At 37.8% G+C, this 23787-nt stretch overlaps 1 protein-coding gene across 3 annotated transcripts in view; it reads left to right on the top strand.

Moving 5' to 3' along the window:
* Positions 1 to 11129: 11129 nt before the first annotated feature.
* Efhc1 (EF-hand domain containing 1) overlaps positions 11130 to 23787 on the top strand; it is a 53445-nt gene continuing 40787 nt past the window's right edge. Inside the window, exons 1-2 of one of the 3 annotated variants that reach the window (XM_078019896.1) lie at positions 11130 to 11362; positions 15109 to 15330. In XM_078019896.1, the coding sequence (XP_077876022.1) occupies positions 11300 to 11362; positions 15109 to 15330 (285 nt within the window). In that variant the 5' untranslated portion in view covers positions 11130 to 11299. The remainder of the gene's footprint in view (positions 11363 to 15108; positions 15331 to 23787) is intronic. The other 2 variants (XM_005318568.4, XM_021721832.3) reach the window with 2 other exon arrangements.

Below are 23787 nucleotides of genomic sequence, written 5' to 3'. Positions count from 1 at the left end.
GTGGAAAACTTCAAAAGCAGAAGTACAGGAAGGTAAAAAGAGAGAGAGAAGATGTAGAAAGATAAAAAAGATATAGGAAGATAAAAAAGATGTAGAAAGACAAGAATTTTAAACCCACAAAATAGGAAACAAAAAGAAAACTAGGAGAGAAAAAAGCAACTAAGGGTAAATATAAAAACCTTAGAAGAAAAGTAGAAAATAGAAATAAGATAAAAAATGGTTGAAAATGTCAAGTAAAGGTATTTCAGATAGAAAATGCAAAAGGCTAAGACAACTATGGTTTAAAACCACATCAAAAAATTAAAAGGACTAAAGTAATTCTAAAAACTAAGGCAAAATGCTTTTGAAAGACTTTAATTTAAAAGGATCTTAAAGGGGTATATATCCCCCAAAGATAAACTTAAAATAACCCTTTTTTACTCTAAACTTTCTAAATTTGGATTCATCAGGACTTAATGCTGCAGAAAGACATATGTATCCAAAAAATGTACATAAGCCTAAGGTACTTTGGAAAGAAATTCTAACAGGACAATGGATAGCTTCTGACCCAGTGTTTGTCTGGAGTCGGGTTCCGTTTGTGTGTTCCCACAGGGAGAACAGCAGCCGATTTGGATTCCAGAGAGGTTAACCAAAACAATTTCTACAGAAAAAGAAGATGATTTGACTGAAATCCATAACAGCTGAAATCCAGAGCTCCAGCTTGGCTATTCTTACATCTGCGACAGTGATTAACCAAGGTGCCTTTTTTCAATATCTATTTTATTATTGCATTTTTCCCACATCATAAAGTTCTATTTTATTTTTTGAGCTCATTCAAACCTAGGTTAATGTTTTTCTGATCAGTTTTGTTTTTTGACTGTTTTTTATTTTTTGACTGTGGAGTTTTTTAAACATTGCAATGGAGATTTTACCTAGGTAAAGCTACAAGGCCGTTATTATTGTCTTATGTGTTGTATGTTATGTCTGCACTGTTTTGTGTTGCATGTCAGTATGTGTGTATGTCCATATTTTTATATGAAAAGCGCTCATGAAAAAATGGATCCGAATTTTCTTTTTTTTTTTTTATTCACGTGATTTAAGTGGTTTAATCTAATTAGGTAAACAGCTGTTAATGATTGTTTTCAAAGGTGGTTAATAGATCTGTTTTCTTACTATTGTTTTTAAAGGTGATTAACAGATCTGTTTGTTTACTTTCACTTTTCCTTTTCATTATATTTAATAATTCTGTTCAGGATAATGTCTCTTTAACATCATTGCCAGAATTTCCATCTCCATCCCAGTGCCGGTGAAGACTAAGAAAACCAAACTACAGCTTCTATGATAGCTACCACAGTAAACTGATGCATCAATGAATATAACTCAACAAGTAATGCTCAATCAAGGACTTGATTTACTTTGGGAGGAAATGGACATATTGATAGACTCCTCCGATTTGAACTGCCTGCAGAACTTGCCTGGACTATATATCAGTTGCATGCATTGTGAACTATCATCTGGTGCAGCGAATTGTGGTACTGCTGGCATATTTTTGCTGATGGTGTCACCAGTGATGCAATTTCCTTGCCAGCGCACCCCATGTTAATTGTGGTAATGCTGACATCTTTGCTGATGGTGTCACCAGTGATGCAATTTTTCCAAAGGAGCCGTCAATTGGCTTGGTGTCGTGGCATTTCTGTATCTTCCTCCCTTCTACTAGTGATGGTCTAAAATTTGGGGGCCAACAGAGGTGAGGCAAGAACCTCACCCCCCCACTGGCACCAAGGTTAAATTTGGGGGCCAACAGAGGTGAGGCAAGAACCTCACCCCCCCACTGGTGCTTAGGCCTATCCACAAGCATGGCTGAATGCTGGACCGGTAGTCAGCGACGGGTTGATCTGATTGCAGTGGATTCAACCTAAGACAGGGGACTGACGCCTAGAGGTCAGTTCATCCGATGACGGGTAAGAACCATATGTTGAATTGGACAACCTACCAGGCACGGTCCTAAGCCGCATTGCTTGTTGTTTAATTAATCAGAAGGGGGGAGATGCTGAGGGCCATTACCAAGTAGGAATGACGCATCGAAATTTCCTTGCCAAGCGTACCCCATGCTGCTTAGAGGACATTTGATGGAACATTGCATGCATGCTTTAATAAGGTGACCTTGCTCAAGGACCAAGGCGGATTCGGGTTTAGAGCTGATCAGGTTTAAGGAAGTAACCGGCTCCTTGAGTTTAAGGCGTTGCCAGTTTAAGATAATGGGTTTTAGGGAAGTTGGAAGTTGAAGATTATTGCTGGGATTAGGGTGTTCCTGCTGCTTGTTCCCGTTGAGTTCTCGAGAGATTAAAATGGGATTTGGAGAGAGCCTCGTGGAGTAGGAGAATTGTGCGGGCAGACGGGAGAACGCGTTTGCCCCTGGACCTGTGTGGAGGTGGTGTGAGAGCTGGAATAAAGAATTGCTGTTTGAACCTACAAAGCTGTGAGTGCCTCGTGATTCTGGTGCCAAGCCGAGACATTGGCCTTGGCAGATGATGCTGGGCTGAGATAATGGCTCATGAAACAGAGACCATGATACATTATCTCTCATGATGAAAGAATTGTGCCTTTTCTGAATCAAGCACCTAGAATGTACTGTGCTAGGAAGATCTTCACTGGAGGCAAAACCCAGTTTGTTTAACTGATGAGTACCATGAGGGATCAGGCTGTGTTCTAGGTATCTGCAATTTAGCAATGAATAAAACATACAAATCCCTGTCCTTGTGGAGAAACAATAAACCAAGTAAATATTACATAATCTGTTAGAAGGCAATGGTGCCCAGGAGAAATAGCAAGGAAGAGTCACAGCTGAAGGACTGGGGTGAGTGTACAACTTTGAATAGGATCAGGGAGGACCCCTAAAAGAGAGGTGAGGAAGCCAGCTATGTTTCTCTCCCAGGAACAGGGAATAAGGGAAAGGGCTCTGAGGTCAAAGCTTGCAATGAATAGCAAGGAGGACAGCATGAACATAGAGGGAAGCAGAACAGGACATGAGAGTCCCCAGTTAGTAGTATCTTGTTATGGCAGTTCTAGGACCAATCACAAGGCCAATCTTGGGGCCTCGCCCCCCCCCCCCCCGCCAATTAAATTGACCCAATTTGCCTTAATCAGTGATTTTTGTTGTCTAAGCTTAGTGAGAACAAGTAGAAAATGGAACATGAAGACCATATCCTTCCCCTATCTATACCATGTTAAAGGGAGAACTGGAATATTCAGGTCTCATGTGAATTCAGCAGAAACTGATAGGATGCTCCTCATCACAAATGTGAATGTAACAGAACCTCTATGGTAGGGAATTATATACAGAGAAAAAAATTCAGAACAGTCAGTTTCAATGTGGTTAAATGTGTTTCCCATCTGAGTCCACCCTGTTAAAGCAGATGTTCCTGGGTTGTACCTTGGCAGCTTCCCACCTGGATCCTTGCTTTTACTTCTTGGCTCTCACAACTGACTCATTTATCTTCAAGCACTTTCACACTTGGGTGAAAAGGCTGTAAACGCACTGTCTGCTATTGCATCCTAGTGGTGACAGAGAATGAGTGAGTGAGTGAATGTGTGTGTGTGTGTGAGAGAGAGAGAGAGAGAGAGAGAGAGAGAGAGAGAGAGAGAGAGAGAGAGAGAAGAGAGAGAGAGAGAGAGAGAGAGAGAGAGAGAGAGAGAGAGAGAGAGAGAGAGGGAAAGAGAGAAAATGATGAATAATATGAATATGAAAATATGATAGGGGAAAGGGCTCAGGGGCTCCATGGGAAATTCATCCCTGTGTCCCATGGCATACAGGAAAACCCTTGGGCTTTTTTCAAAATTTCACCTCAAAGACAGATTGGAGTCCCTCCTATACTCTGAAAAGATCTGAGGTATGGATGTGTGTGACATTTATACAGAGTGGCTTGGGGGAGGAGTGTAAAAATGAAAGCAAAACTTAAATCTTGCTTAAGAAACCCTTCTAGCTGCTGTAATCCCAGTGACCAGGGTGGCTGAAACAGGAGGCTGGCAAGTTAGAGGACAGCTTGAGCAACTTAGTGAGAGTAAAAGAGTAAAGAGTAAAAGGGACTGGGGATGTAGATCAGTGGTAAAGCACCACTGGGTTCAATCCCCAGTATCAAAAAGAAAAAGAAACCTTTGTAAATGTCACACAATCTTATGTGTCTGTGTGTGTGTATTGGGGGCAATGGGGTGAGGTACTGGAGATACTGGAGTTCTTTACCACTGAGCCTCACCCCCAGCCTTTTTTATTTTGAGACAGCGTCTCACTAAGTGGCCCAGGCTGGCCTGGAACTTGCTTCAGCCTCCTGAGTCACTGGGATTATAGGTGTGCACCATGATGGCGCCGAGCTGTGCGGTATTTAAAATGCCCAACATACTTTTCCCCTTCCCTTCCCTTTTACTTTAATCTACCTTAAGTTAATCATGTACAGTTCCTAGTCACTCTTCAAACTGTTCATTTAGATTGTTCCCCGAGCAGTCATTATGTGCTTTTGAGGTACGAGGTACTATTATAAGTGCTGACATATACTATTTCATTTAATGCCCCAATAACCTTATTAGTTGGGATTAATTATCATTCACCCTATTTACAACTAGAGAAAGGAAAAGGCCAAGAAACTTCCAAAGGGTCTCAGAGTTGGTAAGACAGAATCAAAATTTGGGTTTTTTTAAGTCAAATATATTTATTCTTCACTCATTAATGAAATATTTAAAGACATATCTACTGTTTTGTAGTAATTGTGCAAAATTTTAGAGATATAGGAGAAAATGCAAATTTTCAAAGTTTTGTGAGAGAGAAGTTAGGAACAACTCCACAGAGGCCGTAAGAAGTCTTGATAAAATAGAAGTATCTGAAGTTCATTTGAGATGTAAACTCAGGAAAGAGCAAACAGCCAGGTGTGGCTGAACATAAGGATCTTGAAGGAGAATAGCAGTACATTAAGCCAAAATGACAGTATGCACCAGGTGGCATCAGTTAAGATAGCTCTTTGGAGTGGTTTCAATGCCAACCTGGTAGATCAATGGATCAGTGAGTCTCAAGAAAGGATGTATGTATGCACCACAGTTGGAGAGCATGCTACCCTCTTCCCCACCATAGATGTCCTCACCATAGTCAGGCACAAATATAGATTTAAAAATTCTTTGGAATATCTTTAAGTATATTAAGAAAATGCAAATAGGCAATAGACACCATCTAAAGATTTTAAACAGGCAAATAACTTGTCATAGTTATATTTTTTTTAATGGAAAACCTCAAACATATACAAAAGTAGGATTAATCGTATAAAGAATTCCCATGTAACATGTCAACAATTATCAACTCATGGACAAACTGGTTTCATCTTTATACCCACTCACTGATCCTTTACATAATATTTTAAAGCAAATCACATCATGTTCTGCATAATACCTAGTTGTATATGCATCCTTGAAAGAGGAATATTTTTAAAGCAAAACCACAATACTTTATTATATCTTTAAAAAACCGAACAATTCCTTAACATCAGATATTCAGTGTTTTAGCCTGGTAGGGTGGCACACACCTGTAATCCTAGTGACTTTGGAAGCTAAGACAGGAGGATTGCAAGTTTGATGCCAGCTTGAGCGATTTAGAGAGATCCTGTCTCAAAATAAAAATAAAAAGGGCTGAGAGATATAGCTCAGTGGTAAAGTGCCCCTTGCTTTAATCCCCAGCAACCACCCCCAATCTAGTGTTTGAATTCTCCATGGTCTCATAATTATTTCAAAGTTTGATTGAATCAGGATCCCAATAGGGCCTGCATCCTGCAATTGGTTGACACATTACTTAAATTTCTTTTTATCCGTAGGTTCCCTTCTCTTTCACTCTCCCCCAAGATAGCCCTTGTAATTCATGGGCAGAACAGGGTCATTTGTTGAGAGCTTTTGACAGGCCATACTCTTAACTGCTCTGGCAATCTGCCTTTGGGCTACTAAAATATGGACCACTCCATATATTTCAAAGAGGAAGAACTCAATGGAGATGTCCAGTGGGAGCTCACTCATTCACTCGGTGAAATTATAAGTAAAATCTGCATATGTAAATATGTGTTTTCAGAGTCCACAGCTTTTTCATGATTTTCAAAATGATCCCATGACCCCAAAGCAGGAATGATTATTAACTCTGGTTCTGACTTTTCATTTTAGGGATGAAAACCAGGAGTCTCAAGTAAATACGTTGTCTGAGTTTACATAACATTTCAGGGCAAGAATGTGATGCTAAGAATCCAAACTGGTGTTTCATTTTATGTTCCACACTGCATACTTATGAAAGGGGAAAAGGAAGAGTAATTTTGGACATTCGAAGTACGGGGGAGGGGGGGTGGAAAGTGTGTGAATATGAGGCAAGAAAGCCAGGGGAATGTCCCTCAGTCAAAGTGCTCTCTAACATTCATTTCCGCCACTCCCTGGACTCTGGAATCTCTTATCTTAAAAGGGGGGCTGGTCAAGGGCTCTGAGCTTTGCAAACTATGGGAAAGGGGGAGAGAAACATCCAGAAATTTCAAAACAGATTCTGAGGCAGATTTAGGACCCACAGGAAAGCTTCATTTGACACAAAAATCACACTATTTGGTGTTTAGGCTATTTTAGTCTAACTGTGAGCTCATAGGACTGAAAACAAATTCTGGGAGGAGGAGTCATTTATGTATTGTTTCAAAGTTACCATTTATCTCTTCTCATTTGGAATCCAAAACTGTATTCCATGTTATTACCACACCATTCTCAAGCTTCTCTTTGAAGGGATTAGGACTTTTATTATACCAGAGATGTCTCAGTACCAGAATGCCAAGACCAATGATCTCTCATATGCTAAATGAGGAATGTCTTTGTTAGCTGTGAGAGGATTAAGGGTAAAAATTACTCGTGTGGGGAACCAGACATTAACCAATGATTCTTTAATCTCTTTTGGTCTGGGGATTTCTCATTAGTTAAATGAGAGGGTTAAATTGTTATCAGTGGCTTTCTAAGCTTTTTAACTATAACCACAATAAATACCATAAGTACGTATATATTTTAATTTTTTTTCACTGAATTATTCTTACTCATACAACATTCCTTTAAAAAAAAAATGTGAGTCAGACACCATGGCTATATTTGTAATTCCAGCAGTTTGGGAAGCTGAGGCCAGAGGATTGCAGATTCAAAGCCAGCCTCAGCAACTTAGCAACGCTCTAAACAACTTAGCAAGACCATGTCTCAAAAAATAACAAAAGACTGGGGATGTGGTGCACTAATTAAACTCCCCTAGGTTCAATCCCTAGTATTTTAAAAAAATCTGGTTGTGATCATAATCTATTAAGTTGATTTTAAGAACTACTAAGGGGATTTTTGAAAAATCAGTTTGAAAAATTCTTTATGGTGATTTCTAAGTCATCATTCATCAATGACTTGCCATTTTAATGGGTATCTATGAGCTAGGAAAATGGCATTAAAAATCTCCTTAAGAAGCTTACATTTCTGTGTGATGTGTAACACACAAACTTCAAAGAGAAAAGGGAATCTCAATTGAATTAGTAAATCCATCAAATGGGTTTGATTTAGGGGATTGAAAAGCTGCAGAAATACAAGTTTCCCTCAAATCCCAGCCAAGAGGTCACAGCAAAACTAAAATAGCCTAAACCTCAAATGGTATGATTTTATGTCAAATGAAGATTTCCTATGGACCCTAAATCTGCCTCAGAATCTATTTTAAAATGACTAGATGTTTTTCTCCCCTTTCTCCACGGTTTGCAAAGATCAAAGTAGTTGACTAGCCCCCTTTTAAGATAAGAGATTCCAGAGTCCAGGGAATGGCGGAAATGAATGTTAGAGAGTACTTTGACTGAAGGACATTCCCCTGGCCATCTCATTCTCAAATTCACACACTCTCCATACACACCCCAGTACTTGCAAACCTGCAGTTGTGTAACTCTTGTCTCCACACCAATCCTGCCCCAGAAATCATGCTATACCACTTTTACCCAGAAGAGGGAAGTGGAACACCAAAATGACTGCAGAAATAATCCAGGACACAAAGACAGCCATATGGTATTTGTCCTGTGAATTCAGGTAGTGCAGAGTAAGAACATCATAGGATTGAAAACAAATTCTAGGTGATGCCAGTTCTGGGAAAAATATATGAAGAGGTGACTGCTCTTATTTTAGGTGACTAATCATGGCCTGTCCCATCAGGACATCTCCCATCAGGATTCCCTAGTAGATACCTTATGGAATGAGGCTCTCTTTTAGGCTTGGCTGCTGGTAGCCTCACCTTTCAATTTTTTCCCATTCTTCATGCTTTGAAACACCTGTTAAAATCATGCAATGTCTCTGTATTCTTCTGAGTCCAGGCTTTATGCAATGACCTTCCAAACCATGGCACTTTTTACTTTAGCTGCCAGGGGTGATTCTTAATGCTTTCTTCAATTCCACAAAATAGGAAATGTGGGTACAGGCTGAAGTGCAATGTGTGCTCAGTGGTCATGTTTGGGAGAAATGAGATCCATTTTTATTTTATTTTTAGGTACAGTGAATTGAACCCAGGGCTTTGAATATGCTTCCACTGAGCTATATTTACCGAGCCCTATTTTACCAAAAATAAATAAATAAATAAAAAGTTTTTTTGTGTGTGTGATTCATCATTCTAGAGACTGGGAAGTCCAAGAGCATCGTTCAAGTATCTGGTGAGGGCCTAGGCTACTTCCTGGCATTTGGAAAAACAAAGGACAAGCAGAAGAAACAAGCATGAGATGCACTCATTTTATCACAGTCCTTGTGATAACCAATTCAATCCTATGAGAGTGAAACCTCAGTCATGAGAGAAAGGCATTAATTTATTCATGAGGGCAAAGCCCTTTTGACCTAATTACTGCTTAAAGGTTCCACCTTCCAATACTGCTACAATGGCAAATTTCAACATGAGTTTCAGAGCAGAGAAACCATATTCAAACTATAGTAGCAACATTACCTGGTTTACCCTTCTCAAAGGGGATGGCATTTTTATGAAGCCACAGAATAACAAGTTTTCTTCACCTATGCACTTCTGGAGTTCAAATGTAGTTAAAACACACCCCATTAACCATGTAGCTAACATTTTTTTTTTTCTGAAATAGATAGGTACCTGTCAGAAGGCACTCCTCAAATAGAAACAAATGCAATAATGAACAATGGACTTAGGTATGACTCACCCTCCAGTCCCACAAGCTCCTTCCCTATCCAACCCAGGGAATATATATCTAAGTATAACCATGCAGTTAGGTAAGAAGGACATTTCTAAGTGTATCCTCATGCCAGGGAATTTATTTTTATTAAGAGAACTGGGAGGGAGGGATCATATAACTTGTAAGAGTTTAAGATTATCATGAAGAATCAGTGAAAATTAGTTAGCAGTGAATCCGGGTGTTCAGCATCAATGAGGTAGAGAGAAGTGGGACAGGGCACTTTCATTTTGAAAGGTTGAACTTGCCATCTTGAATAATTCTCCTATTAGTTGGTGTCCATCTTAGGTCAGTGGCCAAGATAAAATGCAATAAACAGGTATGTCTGAAGTTTTCAATAATTTTAGGAATGCAAATCAATTCATGGAAATTTTTAAAAAAATATTTATTTTTTAGTTGTAGTTGGACACAATACATTTATTTCACTTATTATTTTTATGTGGTGCTGAGAATTAAACCCAGGGTCTCACACATGCGAGGCAAGCGCTCTACCGCTGAGCCACAACCCCAGCCTTCATGGAAATTTTTTCTAAATCTTTAAAACTCCTTTCATTACGTTAACATTGTACCAACAGAAAAGGATAAAGGAGTTAAAGAAAAAAAGTTCAAGAACAGGAAACAGGAAAGGAAGAGTTAGTAATAAAGAAACTTTTTGGGCCGGGTACCAATAACTGTTTTAGTTGCCACTTAGTGCATTTATATTCTGGGTCCCCTGTGCTTCACACCAATCAGTGAAAACCAAAAGGATGAACACTAACAGGATTTGCTCTGACAAGCAGCAATAAAAGTAAAGCTGCTGTCTGTATTAGCAGTAAACTAATGACCCCGAGATATGCCTTCCCTGTCAGTCTTACTATTCTGTCATGTTCCTAAACTGACTGGTCAGAAACACCTGTTATAAAAACCAGACTCTTGGGCTCCATTATAGACCTACTGAATCCAAATCTCTGGGCACCTGAAATATGTTTGCTTATTTTTATTTTTAAGCTCCTCAGTGTGAATGTATCTTTATTTTTTCCTGAAATATTTTTGGGAATAGGATTACATTTCTTTTAAAGAAAAATAATCTAAAGAAGTTTTGTAAAAAAAAAAAAGTACTAAATACAAAAATATCTATGATGAAGAAAATTTATTCCCTCATTCAATTTACTTGCTTATTCTCAGGACTCAGTCTTTCTCTTTGAAGGAACTGCATTCCCCGCTGTGGTTCCCATCTATTCATTGCTCCTGCAGTTATAAACCAGAAATTGAGAGATCTTTTCAGTTCAATTTTCGGCACTATCCTAGTGCACTGAGACCTACAGCAAATACGTAAGATGGGGCCTGAAAGAATGGAAAGTACGCTGAGAGTCAGGAACTGACAGCAGAATGAAGAAAGCTGAGGGGGTTAAAATAATAATAATGCAGCAGTGGAAGATAGGGATGAGATGGCTTTCTTAGTTCATTGGCCGTCCCTGAGTAACAGAAATGCAACTATGAATAATCCACAGCCCCCGCGCTCAAGAAGCAGGAGTTTGGGGTAATTAACACCGTTCACTCGGACCAACCATTTACACTTCTGTGTGAATCTGGACAGCAGCCCTTTCCCAGAGTAGGGAGAAAAGAGCGCCTGAACTCATGGTACAAGCTTGGCGACGACTGGGGTGGAGGGAAGGAAGGAACGTCCGTCCATTCCTCTGCAGTTTATATAAAGACGTACTTCCACCCTAGACTTCGCTGCACGAGCCAACGCTTGCCTAACTGTACCCATTTCTTCCCACCCAGCCATCAGCTTCCACATTGCAACTTCTGGGCGCCGGGGAGGAGGATGGGCGGGGTGAGGCAGAAGGGGCGGGGCCACCTCCTCTAGGCCCACGGACCCCACCCTACAGTCCCAGTTCACATTACCGCGAGAATGCGGAGTGCCCCGAGCGGCGCACGCGCAGACCTGTCAAGTCCGCGCTTCAGGTCCCGCCCACCTTCGCTGGCGGGAGCTCTGTTTGGCGTTACCATGGAGCTTGCCCGGGCCAGAGGACGCTGCTTGTCGCCGGGGCAACCGGGAAGGACAAAGCTTGACCGAGCTGGCCGCGGCCACACCGGCAGCGATGGTGTCTAACCCTGTGCATGGCCTGCCCTTTCTCCCGGGCACGTCCTTTAAGGACCCCACGGTGAGGACTTGTGTGCCCACCCCCACCTATCCCCGCCTTCCGAATACCTAGATGGGTTCCCACTTAGAGCCCCTCCATTCTCCACCCGCGTCAAACCCGTCCTCTGCCCCGAATTCTCTCTTCAATGCAGCTCTGTTGTTCTCTTCTACACAGCCTCATCCGCTCTCCCGTATCCTTTGCCACCCCTCCATCCCTCTCTTCAGTTTTTGCACTGATCCCTTTTTCGTTCTCATCTCCTTAGTTGCGTTCGTACTGCTCTGTTCCTTCAAACCTTCCCCTTCTTCGTCTAAATCAGTTCACCACACCCTACTCCCAAGCTCCCGTTAGGTCCTCACCCTAGTTCCTTCTCTCACACCATACTCCTGTCTCTGCTCAGCTCATCCCTGACCTCCGATAGCCTCCTTCCTTTCGCCCACTCAACATCTCTCCACCTTCATCCTCATCCTATCCGTTTTCCCCAGACCCGTTATTCTCGCCCTGCCTCCTTCCTATTCGGAATCCTGGATCCTAAACTTTACATTCCCAGCTCCGTTTCCTGTCTTGGATGTAAATGGTTTCTATCCACTTATTTCCATCAGGCCCTTTCGCATAGTCTCCGCCCTTCGCGTTTCAGCTTCTATGCAACTTCATCCTTTTCCTCTCTCCAGCTTCCACATTTTGTACTGTCTAATCCTACACTCTGTCCATCTTTGCTTTCTGTTTCCATTGCGGTTTCTCTTCAAAATTTGCTATCTTCTTCCCGAACCGTCGCCCTTCTCTGCTTTGTAGATTTCCCTTTCCCCTCAATCTCAATGGGTTAAGTACTCTTTCGTTTTCCCTCAGCCCTATACTTTCACTCTAACATTTTTGTAAAAAGCTCCTGTTCAGATTGAGTTTTGCTTCCCTCAGGCTCAAGTGTTTGTTGTCACATTTTCTAGACAAAATTATTTAATATTTGTTTCAGTTCCAACAATGTTACTGAATTATATGTTCTGCAAAATCAATATTGAGATTCAGTATACTGATTATCATAGATGAGCCAACGGTAATCTATATGCATATAGTTTAGTAATTTAGACTCTTAATTCCTCTCCATATTCACATAGCTAAGGTGAAATATTTAGTCAACATATTTTCTTCAGAAAAATAAATTTAAATTGAAAATGAAAGTGTAATGAGAGAATTTGAGTTCTCTCTCCTTTATTAAGACACGGCAGCATAGATTTTCAGTTTCATTGGGTTTCCAGTTTTATGTAATTTAGAAAATGTTATAGGAATTTTACTACCCTGTTCAGAATTCAGCTTAAAGGCAGGCTTGAGTTGATTTGGGGAATTACAGAGATGTGAATGGAAGTGCCAGGATCTAAAGATACTTATTGCCATTCTATAAGTAAGACGAACTGTGCAGTGGTTATATTTCATGTTTTAAATACACTGGCCACCAATTTGCCTTATTTGAAATTTGAAAATATGGTCACTGTATCTTCAGCAGCAAAGTATTAGGTATATATAACTCTGAAGTAAAACTATTCAGAAGGTGAATCATAATGAGTGAGAAGGGTAGAGAGGCCTTGCCATGGGGTGCACCATGGGTCATAGCTGAGTGATGATAGTGATACCTTGTTGAAAATGAAGAAAGCAAACAAGTCACTGATGTTGCTCTTTTATTTTTTGGTTGCTAAGGACAAAACCCAGGCCTAGCCTCTGCTAAGCATGCACTCTACCACTGAGCTATATATCTTTAGCTCCTACTGATATTGTTTCTACCTTTAGAGGTAGAAGAAGAGGTACTTGATGCTATCTATACAAGTTACTCAATGAGGAAATCAATTCAGCCCATTTTGGTTTGTATCTTGTGTGTTATGCACTTGAGCAGTTATGTCAAGTGACTTGTGGCACTAAACACAAGACCCTTGTGCTGGGAAGGCAAAGGTAGGAGCTGCTCTGGAGGCAAAGGCAGGAAGATTGTGAGTTCAAAGCTAGCCTCAGCAATTTAGTGAGGCACTAAGCAACTCAGTGAGACTCTGTCTCTAAATAAAATACAAAATTGGCTTCGGATGTGGCTCAGTGGTCGAATGCCCCTGAGTTCAATTCCCAGTACTAAAAAAAAAAAAAAAAAAAAAAAAAAGAAAAAAAGAAAAAGAAAATCCATAGTACATAACTCTAGAGAAGTTTATTCTGTTGTACCTTTCATGTTGGTACAGATCTTGAAAACTGGTAGGCAGGGCTTCAAAGAAATTAGAAGATAAACAAGTAGGTCTTTTGTATTTTGTATTTTAATTTTTTTTTTTTGTATTTTGGTACTGGGGATTAAACTCAGGGGCACTCAACCACTGAACCATATCCCCAGCCCTATTTTCACTTTAATTTAGAGTCAGGATCTCATTGAGTTGCTTAGTGCTTCGCTTTTGCTGAAGCTGGCTTTGAACATGCTATCATCTTATTTCAGCTTCCCAAGCCTCTAGGATTATAGGTGTACACCATGGTGCCCAGCTTTTGTCTTCTTAAATATATATTTTGCAATTAATTCCAAATTATACATGTAGTTAAGTATTTTACATATAAAAATTTGAAAGTAACCTCATATTACAAAGAATGGAAAAAAGAAAAATTAATCCAATTTGCTTTTCTACTCTTTCATTTTTTATTTATCTTTATTTTTTTCTAACTATTGAGAATATGTTCATTGTATATATATAATATATAAAAATAAAATACATAAAAATCAATATAATTCAAAAATGTATAAAGAATGTTTGCCAAATCCAGTTTCTCTTCATATTTGCATGCTTACAATTGTAGTATGATTTTTTTAGTCTTATTAAATCATAAATCATTTTCTCCAGGTTGCTCTGTGGTCTGTAAAGCTATTATTTTAATGACTGTGTAAAAGTCCATTACTGAGTTTTCCATCATTTACTCATGTCTTCATATGTTTGTCTTTTAAATTGTTTCCAAAGTTTTACTGTTGTAAATAACATTCTCTGGGATGCTCGAGGCATATAGTTCTTTCCCATAATTTTGGATTATAACCTTAAAATAAATAATCAAGAGTAGAATTATTGAGTCCAAGAATTTAAATACATGCTATCTAGTTGCTTTCCAAAGAGTTTTATGAATTTATCAGTGTGGCACATAAAAACAAACAAGGCTTTTAATATAAAGCACTTTCTAGTCCAGGTAAAAATAAAATTCAAAGACCTTTGTCTTCTGGGTTCCATGATTCACAATCACTGAGAAGATTAAAAAACATAGAAAAACTAGTAAAAAATTAAGTGGATAGAGGAGCCCAGCATGGAGACACATACCTGTAGTCCCAGCTACTTAGGAGGCTGAGGGAGAAAGATCACCTGAAGTCATGAATATAAGACCAGCATGGGTAACACAGTGAGACCCTGTCTCAAAAATAAAAACAAAATTCAGATAAGATAGTATTTTAATCTTTCATGTAAGGTGAGCTGGTAGTTAAATTGAGCATTATAGAGAAAGATTTTAAATTTTAACATCTAGTAGTTCTTTCCCTCCTCATTCCTAAGTCTTTTAGTTTAAAATACAGAAGCTTTTAATGTAGGTAGGAGCTGCTCTGGAGGCAAAGGCAGGAAGATTGTGAGTTCAAAGCTTTAAGATGTAAGTTTTGTGATGTTTATAAACTTTAAGATGTAAGTTTTGTGATGTTTATAAGCAAAGGTTTGAGTTATAACATTTTAGAAATATTTTATATAACAAACATATAATGTTATTAATGACATATTTCTTTTCTTCTCCAGAAAACATCTTTCCATAGAAGCCAGACGTTGGGCTACAGGAACGGCTATGCAGTTGTTCAACGTCCAACAGTTGGGATAGGTGGGGATCGGTTACAGGTCAACCAGCTGTCTCCAGCAGAGCTGGATGAATTGGCCAGTAAAGCACCAGTTCTAACTTATGGCCAACCTAAGCAGGCCCCACCTGCAGAATTCATTCCAGCACATGTAGCTTTTGACAAAAAGGTATCACCTAGGATTCTAGGGTACCCTTGAATTTAAATGCCTGAAAGCCAACTGGCTACAGAAAACTAATAGTCAATCACAGGATTCCCACAGTGCTCTCTGGAGAAAATTGTTCAAATGCCTTAACCCTTACTCATAGACAGCTGAACTCAGGCTTGAAAGAAGCTTTCTTTAGTCAGGAAGTTGATTACGGAAAATAATTCCCTGTAGAACTCACTGGAATATTTGCAGATACAATTAAAGAAAAGTTGGTTGAATTCTAGAATAGTGAGTTCATATTGCCCTATGTTTACCAGCTCTATGTTTTCTGTTTCTTAAAAGTATTCTGCAACAATGAGAGGTGTTTATTTTTTATGAAATGCAAAGTATCATCTTAAAAACAATGACCCCCTCTATTGTCAGTTTTCTCCAGGCTATCTCTATAAGTTTTTGTTTTTCAGGAAACACTTTACATTTAAATGTTACATAACCAAAGAGTCATAGAAAATTTTTGTTTGTTTCTCATTTACTCTTATGCTTTTGCAGTATGAGTTGCTTTATTTCCATCTCTTGATATTTCCACATCATCCTTTATTTTCTTCCCCAATCTTTTTTTCTCCTAAAAAATTCTCTTTCTTATTTTAGGAACATGGTCATACATCCATTCATGGACTGAACCTAAATATGCACTGAACAAATTATAAATTATATAATTGGCTATATTATTCCCATTTGCTTATTTTTCTTGTTTATTCATAGCCTTAGCAGGCACTGATAAATCAGTATAGAAGAGAGAGAAGTGAAAATACAAGAGAAGGGTACATTAGGGATTTAATAATTTATCAAGAAATTCTTGTATGTTCATTTTTACTAAAAAGAATAGTAAATGATTATAATAAAGTAGAAAGTGAGGGGCTGGGGTTTTGGCTCAGCAGTAGAGTGCTTGCTTAGCACGTGCAAGGCCCTGGGTTCAATCCTCAGCACCACTTAAAAATAAATAAATAAAATAAAGGTATTGTGTCCAACCACAACTAAAAATAAAAATAAAATTTAAAAAGTAGAAAGTGATATAAGAAAATATTGATAAAATTCAGAGAAGGAAAATTTGTGCCTGAATAAGGAAATAGTATTTTTGCTTTTAGTTATTTTATGTTAACTGTTATTAATTTATGCTTATTTAATATTATTATTTTTATTTTTATTTGTTTTTAGTTGCTGATAGATCTTTATTTTATTTATTTATATGCCGTGCTGAGAATCAAACCCAACCCAGTGCCCCATACATGCCAGGCAAGTACACTACTGCTGAGTCCCAGCCCCAGCCCCTAATATTATTCTTTTTTAAAAAATTTTTTTAGACTGGGGATTGAACTCAGAGGCACTTTATCATTGAGCTACATCCCCAGCTCTTTTTTACTTTTTATTTTGAGAAAGGGTCTTATTATATTTTTGAGGCTGGCCTTGAATTTGCAGTCCTTCTGTCTTATCCTCAAAGTTGCTAGTGTTATAGAGGTACACCATTGTGTGGCTCATTGGCACTATCTTTAAAGACATGTATTGTGGCCGGGCACAGTCACACATAGCTGAAATCCTAGCAATTCAGAAGCTGAGATAGAGGACTGAAAATTTGAGGCCAGCCTGGGCAACTTAGTGAGACACTATCTTAAAATTTTGAAAAAGGGCTGGAGATTAGCTTAATAGTAAAATGTCCCTAGGGTTAATCACCAGTACCAGGAAAATAAAAATAAAAAAGGATAGTATATATAAATAATATTATTATAACATTCACATATTTATTTTCCAGCTTATTTATTTTTATCTTTATGATTTTTAGATAAATAATGTTTATCATAGATATGAGATAGACAGTAGTTAAATGCATGGTTTTGAAACTATTTTATTTGTGGGCTTTTCTGAATTAAATCAGAATTCAAATGTTTTAAAGACTATTTTGAGGTCCTTTTTTTCATTTATTTTTTATTTTTTGGTAACAGGGATTGAACTCAGGGGCACTCAACCACTGAGCCACATCTCCATCCCTGTTTTGTATTTTATTTGGAGACAGGGTCTCATTGAGTTGCTTAGTGCCTTGCTGTTGCTGAGGCTGGCTTTGAATTCATGATCCTCCTGCTCAGCCTCTGGAGCTGCAGGGATTACAAGGCATGTGCCACTGTGCCTGGCTGGAGGTTCATTATTGATAACCAACATATTTGTTCATATTTTGGATATTCTTGAGGCTGTTCCTCATAGACAGAATATAACTTCATTTCTTCTTAGGTGATAAAGAATAGGACATTTTCTACATCTACTGTGAATCCCCTCATCTTTTCTCCTTGTTCCCATGTAATTTTCTCTATCATTACACATTGTATTCTCTATTTCAGGCTAACTTCCCACTCTGTGTACCTGATGTTACTCTTCTTCCATCTTTTCATCTTCAACTTTCGTATTTTCATTTCAAATAAATATGGTATCCTTCTCTAGCTAAGAAACAACAGTAATAACAAAACCTCCTTTTACTCTGTGATTTCTTTAAGCAAGAAAACTTTCTTTCTCAGTGGAATATCAGATAATTTACAATCTGATTTTCCCTGTCCTCAATCTCAAAACTCCTTTTTCCTGAATAGCTAGTATTATCCTTTTTGCCAAATCTAAAGAGGTTTATTTCACCCATATTTTCTGACCTGCTTACAACATCTGACACTGTTGACCCTCCCTCTCTTCTTGAAACTGCTTTTTTCTTGCTGCTATGATCATTCCTCTCATGATTTTCCTCTTCCTCTCTATTACTTGCTCTTTCTCTGGTATCTCTCCCTCCTGTCACTTCTTCACTGTAAGCATTTTCAAGGTTCTGTGCTAATTCTTATACTATCTTCTTGAGACACACCCCCTTTTCATAGTTTCACCTTTTCCTCAATTAAGACAACTCTGGCCTAGTTGAAACTCTAATCTGTGTCCTTCTGCCCATGGGATAGCTTCACCTGGATGAGCTGTTAGCACTTCAATGCCTCTGATTGACCCCATCTACCTTTTCCCTAGATCTGCTCTCCCTGTGCAATTTCACCAGATAATCTGAGCTTGGAATCTGAGCCTTCTTCTGCCTTTCTCCCCATATTCAATGAGTTACTGAGTCAAATATGTCTCACTTTCATTTCCTCTATCACTTCTGTGGCTCAAATGAGCAACTAGACAACTGTTAATGTAGGCTCATACGTAATTATTTGCTTATACTAGGTCTACCACCTCCTTTATTCCCTGAAGCACAACTTTGATTCTATCACATCTTTAGTAAAATGCTTTCTGGATCCTTTAATGAATACTGTGAACATCATCACTACCAATCTGGCTGCTCTGACCCCAAGTTGAAAGACATCTTTCTTTAATCCTTCTTTCTCCTCACAACTCACATCCAATCAATTAATAAGCTCTATTATTTTTAACTAATCTGTCCATGTTTTCCTATCTTCAATATTATAAATTCACTTTCCATACAGCTTATCTTTTAAAAATTAAACTATGTTACATATTGACCATGGCTGGTTCCATGACTTCCCAATCATATGTAAAGTAAGATTCAACTGTACAGTTTCCTCCTTTCCCTTGGCCTAGATGGCCCTCCCTGTTGTTTTCTTACTCTTTCCCTCATCTATTGTGTTTGAATAATAATGGATTTCTTTTCCTTATTTCCTTGAAGTGACAGAACTTCCCCCACCCCATCCCCCCATTTCAGGGTCTTTGCACATGCTATTCCTCCAAACTAGATGGTATTCCTTCTGATCCCAGGTGGCTCACTTTTCTTATCATTCATATGCCTTACCTGAGGCTTTTCCTGACTACTGTACTAAGGAAATATCTATTTTCTCTTTGTTTTCCTCATGGCACTAATTTCTGGTCTCTGTTATTGTTGATAAGCTTAACATATAACCCACATAGGTAAGAGTAAAATTAAAAGAATGTAACAAGGCTTATTATTTTCATTGTATATGATATGGAAATATTTATTCAGGATTTCCTCCTTCTGGAAACAAAAACAAACATTTCCATGTTTATTTGTGTTATTCTGAGCACTTCCTGGAAATCGGAAGAACTGAGTTCAAATTCTGATCTTCTACCAAAAGCATTGTAACCCCAGAAAGTCACAATCTCTAGTTTACACATCTATAAACTCAGAAGGTTAGAATCTATAACTAGGAGCCCAGGCTGCTATAAAAAGTTCATGGAAATACATTTTAAAACACATAAATATTTTGAAATATAAATATTTTTCCTTCCCTTTTATATAGTACATCAAGTTATTCTACTTGATGTTATCCCAACTGCTTGCTAAATATCTTTTTTCCCATCCAAATTTTTTAATGGTGCATTGTAGTTGTACATAATGGTGGGATTTGTTGTTACAGATTTTTACAGTCACACAATATAACGATAAGATTGGCCAATATAATTCCCTTTTCCTTTCCTTCCTCCTTCCTCCTGGTTTCTTTCCTGTACTCTTCTGATCTCCCTTCAATTTTCATGAGATCTATCCCCCATCTTTCTTTTCCTTTTTCCTCTCTGATTCCCACATCTGAAGAGAAAACAATGACCCTTGACTTTCAGAGTTTGGCTTGTTTTGCTTAAAAAATGTTCTCAAATTCCATTCATTTTCCTACAAATGATATAATTTCATTCTTTTTTATGACTAACTAAAACTCCATTGTATATATACCACATTTTCTTTATCCATTCATCTATAAATGGCTGGTTCCATGTTTTAGTTATTGTGATTGTGCTACTACAAACATGGTTATGCATGTATCAGTACAGTATGATGACTTAAATTTTTTAGGGTTGATATTGGGGAGGGGTATAGCTGGTCATATGGTGGTTTCATTCCTAATCTTTTGAGAAACCTCCAATACTGATTTTCATAGTGGTTGTACTAATTTATAATCCCACCAACAGTGTAAAATTGTTCCTTTTTTTCTATATCCTCTTCAGCATTTATTATTATTTGTATTTTTGACGACTGCCATTCTGATTGGTGTGAGATGAAATCTCCATGTAATTTTGGTTTGCATTTCCCTAATTGCTAATTATGTTGAACATTTTTTCATGTATTTTTTGGCTATTTGTGTTTCTTCCTTTGAGAAGGGTCTGTTTAATTCATTTGACCATTTACTAATTGGAATATTTGTGTTTTTGTTAAGTTTTTTGAATTATTTATATATTCTAGTTAATAATCCTGCTAAAGAGATTTTTTTCTTATTATCTTCTTTTGCAGTGATTTCTTTACTAGAAGGAGCACAGACACTATTCTTGATTATCACTCAACAAATGAGGTCTTTTTAAGTTAAGAGTATTATTTACCTGAGACCTAATTTATTAACCTGGTTCTCTGTATCATGAATTACATATTGAAACTGTTGTTTTACCAGTTGTGTAGATTATATAGCAGAGAAAACTTAAGTACTTCTTTTATAGTCATATTTACCCCCCATTCTGAGGCCAAGTTCCTGTCACCACATGCATCTACATGCCTTCCAATTTTAGAAAACAGACAGTTTAAGAAAAATGACTGTGGGGCTGGGGTTATAGCTCAGTGGAAGAGCGCTTGCCTAGCCCGTGTGAGCCACTGGGTTCAATCCTCAGCATCACATTAAAAAAATGAATAAAATAAAGATATTGTGTCCTTTTACAACTAAAAATGTTAAAAGAAAAAAAAAGAACAGGGTTGTGGCCTCAGAATAAGTCTTTCATCTTTCTCTGTGCTCATTCCTTTGATGGGTCATTTAGATTCATAGATTGGACTGGCCTCCTAATGTTGACAAGCTGTCCTCTGAACATAGCATATATAATAACCTATTTGATATCTCCTCTTGAATATATAATAGATATTTAAATGAAACATGTCTATAACGGAACTCCTAATTTCCCCCAAAACCTTGCTCCATTACCCATTACTATCAGTTTGATATTAATTCTATCTATTCTGTTTATGTCTGAGTCATCCTTGCCTATTCTCTAATGTTTATTTCTTTTCCAAATCCTTAGGTCTGCATCTTAAATTACCCCCTGCAATGTCAACTTGTGCTGTCACTTAAATTCAGCAGTCTAAAATCAAGCTCACCAGCTGTCCTGTTAAAATTATCTTCTTTTTGTCTCAATTTATATGGTCTTACCACTGTATCCCTAGCACTGTGTCGTCCATCCTCCTCCTTTCTCATTTTCAGTTCAGTCAGCCACCTTCTGCTTTTCCATTGTTGGTAACTAATTAATGCAGCCTGGACCATGGAAAAGGCTTTTAATGTTATCACCATACCTAGCATATCCTGCATACTGCTTCTGGGTTTCTTTTTGTTTGTTTGTTTTTGCATTACAATTCTTATTACATATATATACCACAATTTTTCATATCTCTGTTTATATATAAAGTATGTTGACACCCAATTCAAGTCTTCATACATGTACTTGGGATAGTGATGTCCATCACATTCCACCACCCTTGCTAAACCCCTGCTCCCTCCCTTTCCCTCTTACCCCTCTTCCCTATCTAGAATTCATCTAATCCTCCCATGCTCCCCCTCTATACCCCACTATGAGTCAGCCTCCTTATATCAGAGAAAACATTCAGCATTTGTTTTGGGGGGATTTATTAGCTTCACTTAGCATTATCTTCTCCAATGCCATCTATTTACCTGCAAATGCCAGGATTTTATTCTCTTTTAATGCTGAGTAAAATTCCATTGTGTATATATGCCACATTTTTTTTTATCCATTCATCCACTGAAGGACATCTAGATTGGCTCCACAGTTTAGCTATTGTGAATTGTGCTGCTATAAACATTGATGTGGCTGTGTCCCTGTAGTATGCTATTTTTAAGTCCTTTGGGTATAGTCTGAGGAGAGGGATAGCTGGGTCAAATGAGGGTTCCATTCCCAGATTTCCAAGGAATCTCCATACTGCTTTCCATATTGGCTATACCAATTTGAGTCCTACCAGCAATTTATGAATGTACCTTTTTCCCCACATCCTCTCCAACACTTATTTTTGTTTGTCTTCATAATAGTTGCCATTCTGACTGGAGTGAGATGATATCTTAGAGTAGTTTTGATTTGCATTTCTCTGATTGCTAGAGATGATGAGCATTTTTTCATTCATATTTGTTGATTGATTGTATATCCTCTTCTGAGAAGTGTCTGTTCAGGTCTTTGGCCCATTTGTTGATTGGGTTATTTGTTTTTTTGGTGCTTAGCTTTTTGAGTTCTTTATATATCTTCAAGATTAGTGCTCTATCAGATGTGTGAGGGGTAAAAATTTGCTCCTAGGATATGGGCTCTCTATTCACCTCACAGATTGTTTCTTTTGCTGAGATTGCTTCTGGATTTCCTTCCTCTTTTTCTGTTATTGCATTGCCTAAAATCCCCTCATGTCCCCTTTGCTTATCTAACATTTTCTCACTCTTCAAATCTAATATGTATTCTCAGTTAAGATTTCTCAGACCACCTATGCAGATTTTTGTTAAGAACCATAATATTATCTGTTATTTAGGAAATAGTGAGATATGTGGAGAGAACATTGGTCTATGAATCAATAGACTTACAGAGTTTCAATCTTAGCTCTGATCCTATTCCTCATATGGCCTCAGACAAGTCACTGTGGCAACCTAGGTCTAAGTTTTCTTTGTAAAATAAATGGGGTTGGATTATCTGATCAATTCTGTTTTAATAGTTTGCATGGTTATAAATCTGTGGCTCAAATACAGGCTATTTCATATTTGAATTACTGTGATCATATCTACACTTGTAATTTTTTATAATTTACCCCAAATGTTACTTAATTATCTTTGTCTTTTGTTTTTACTATTTTTCTACTTTAAATATTCTACTACACTTACCCATTTTACCTTTTTATAATGAGTTTTAAGGTCTTCATTTCATTGTAGTTACTTTTCTCCTAGGCAACAGCCAGTTTTCTTTCTTTCTTTCTTTCTTTTTTATCTTGTTCTTCCACAGTAGATACTATACCTTTTCTAACAACATTGATGTGTAGAATTATTTTTCTATTCATCAAGCTGTTCTTGTGTCTTCATTTAACAGTTTTCTTGATTTGTTCCTCTGAGTTTAGTAGAAGTTTGGGTAAACTCTCTGGTCTGCTTAGAGTATCATTCTGATACTTTCTTTCTCTGAAGAGAAATATTTTTAATTTCTTAATTAAAAATATTTTAATTTTTAATTTTAAATATTTTTAATTTTTCAACCATTTATATAGGTTTTTTTTAAAAAAACCTCTAGGCCTACATGTCATAAAAAGAGGGTGACAGGGTAGATTTATAGTGTGGTCATGGATTGCAGTTTGCCAATTCTTGATTTAGAGAATAAATAATGAGTATTAATATCTCCCTGTGTGGTCCTCTTTTTCAGGAAGGTACTTAATATTTTTTAGATGACAATGACAAACTAATACTACACCATTTCTCCTTGCCTTGTGTATTATAG

This window comes from Ictidomys tridecemlineatus, chromosome 8, assembly GCF_052094955.1.
Source record: "Ictidomys tridecemlineatus isolate mIctTri1 chromosome 8, mIctTri1.hap1, whole genome shotgun sequence".
In the NCBI taxonomy this organism is placed as follows: domain Eukaryota; kingdom Metazoa; phylum Chordata; class Mammalia; order Rodentia; family Sciuridae; genus Ictidomys; species Ictidomys tridecemlineatus.
This window is presented reverse-complemented; position numbering and strand designations above follow the sequence as displayed.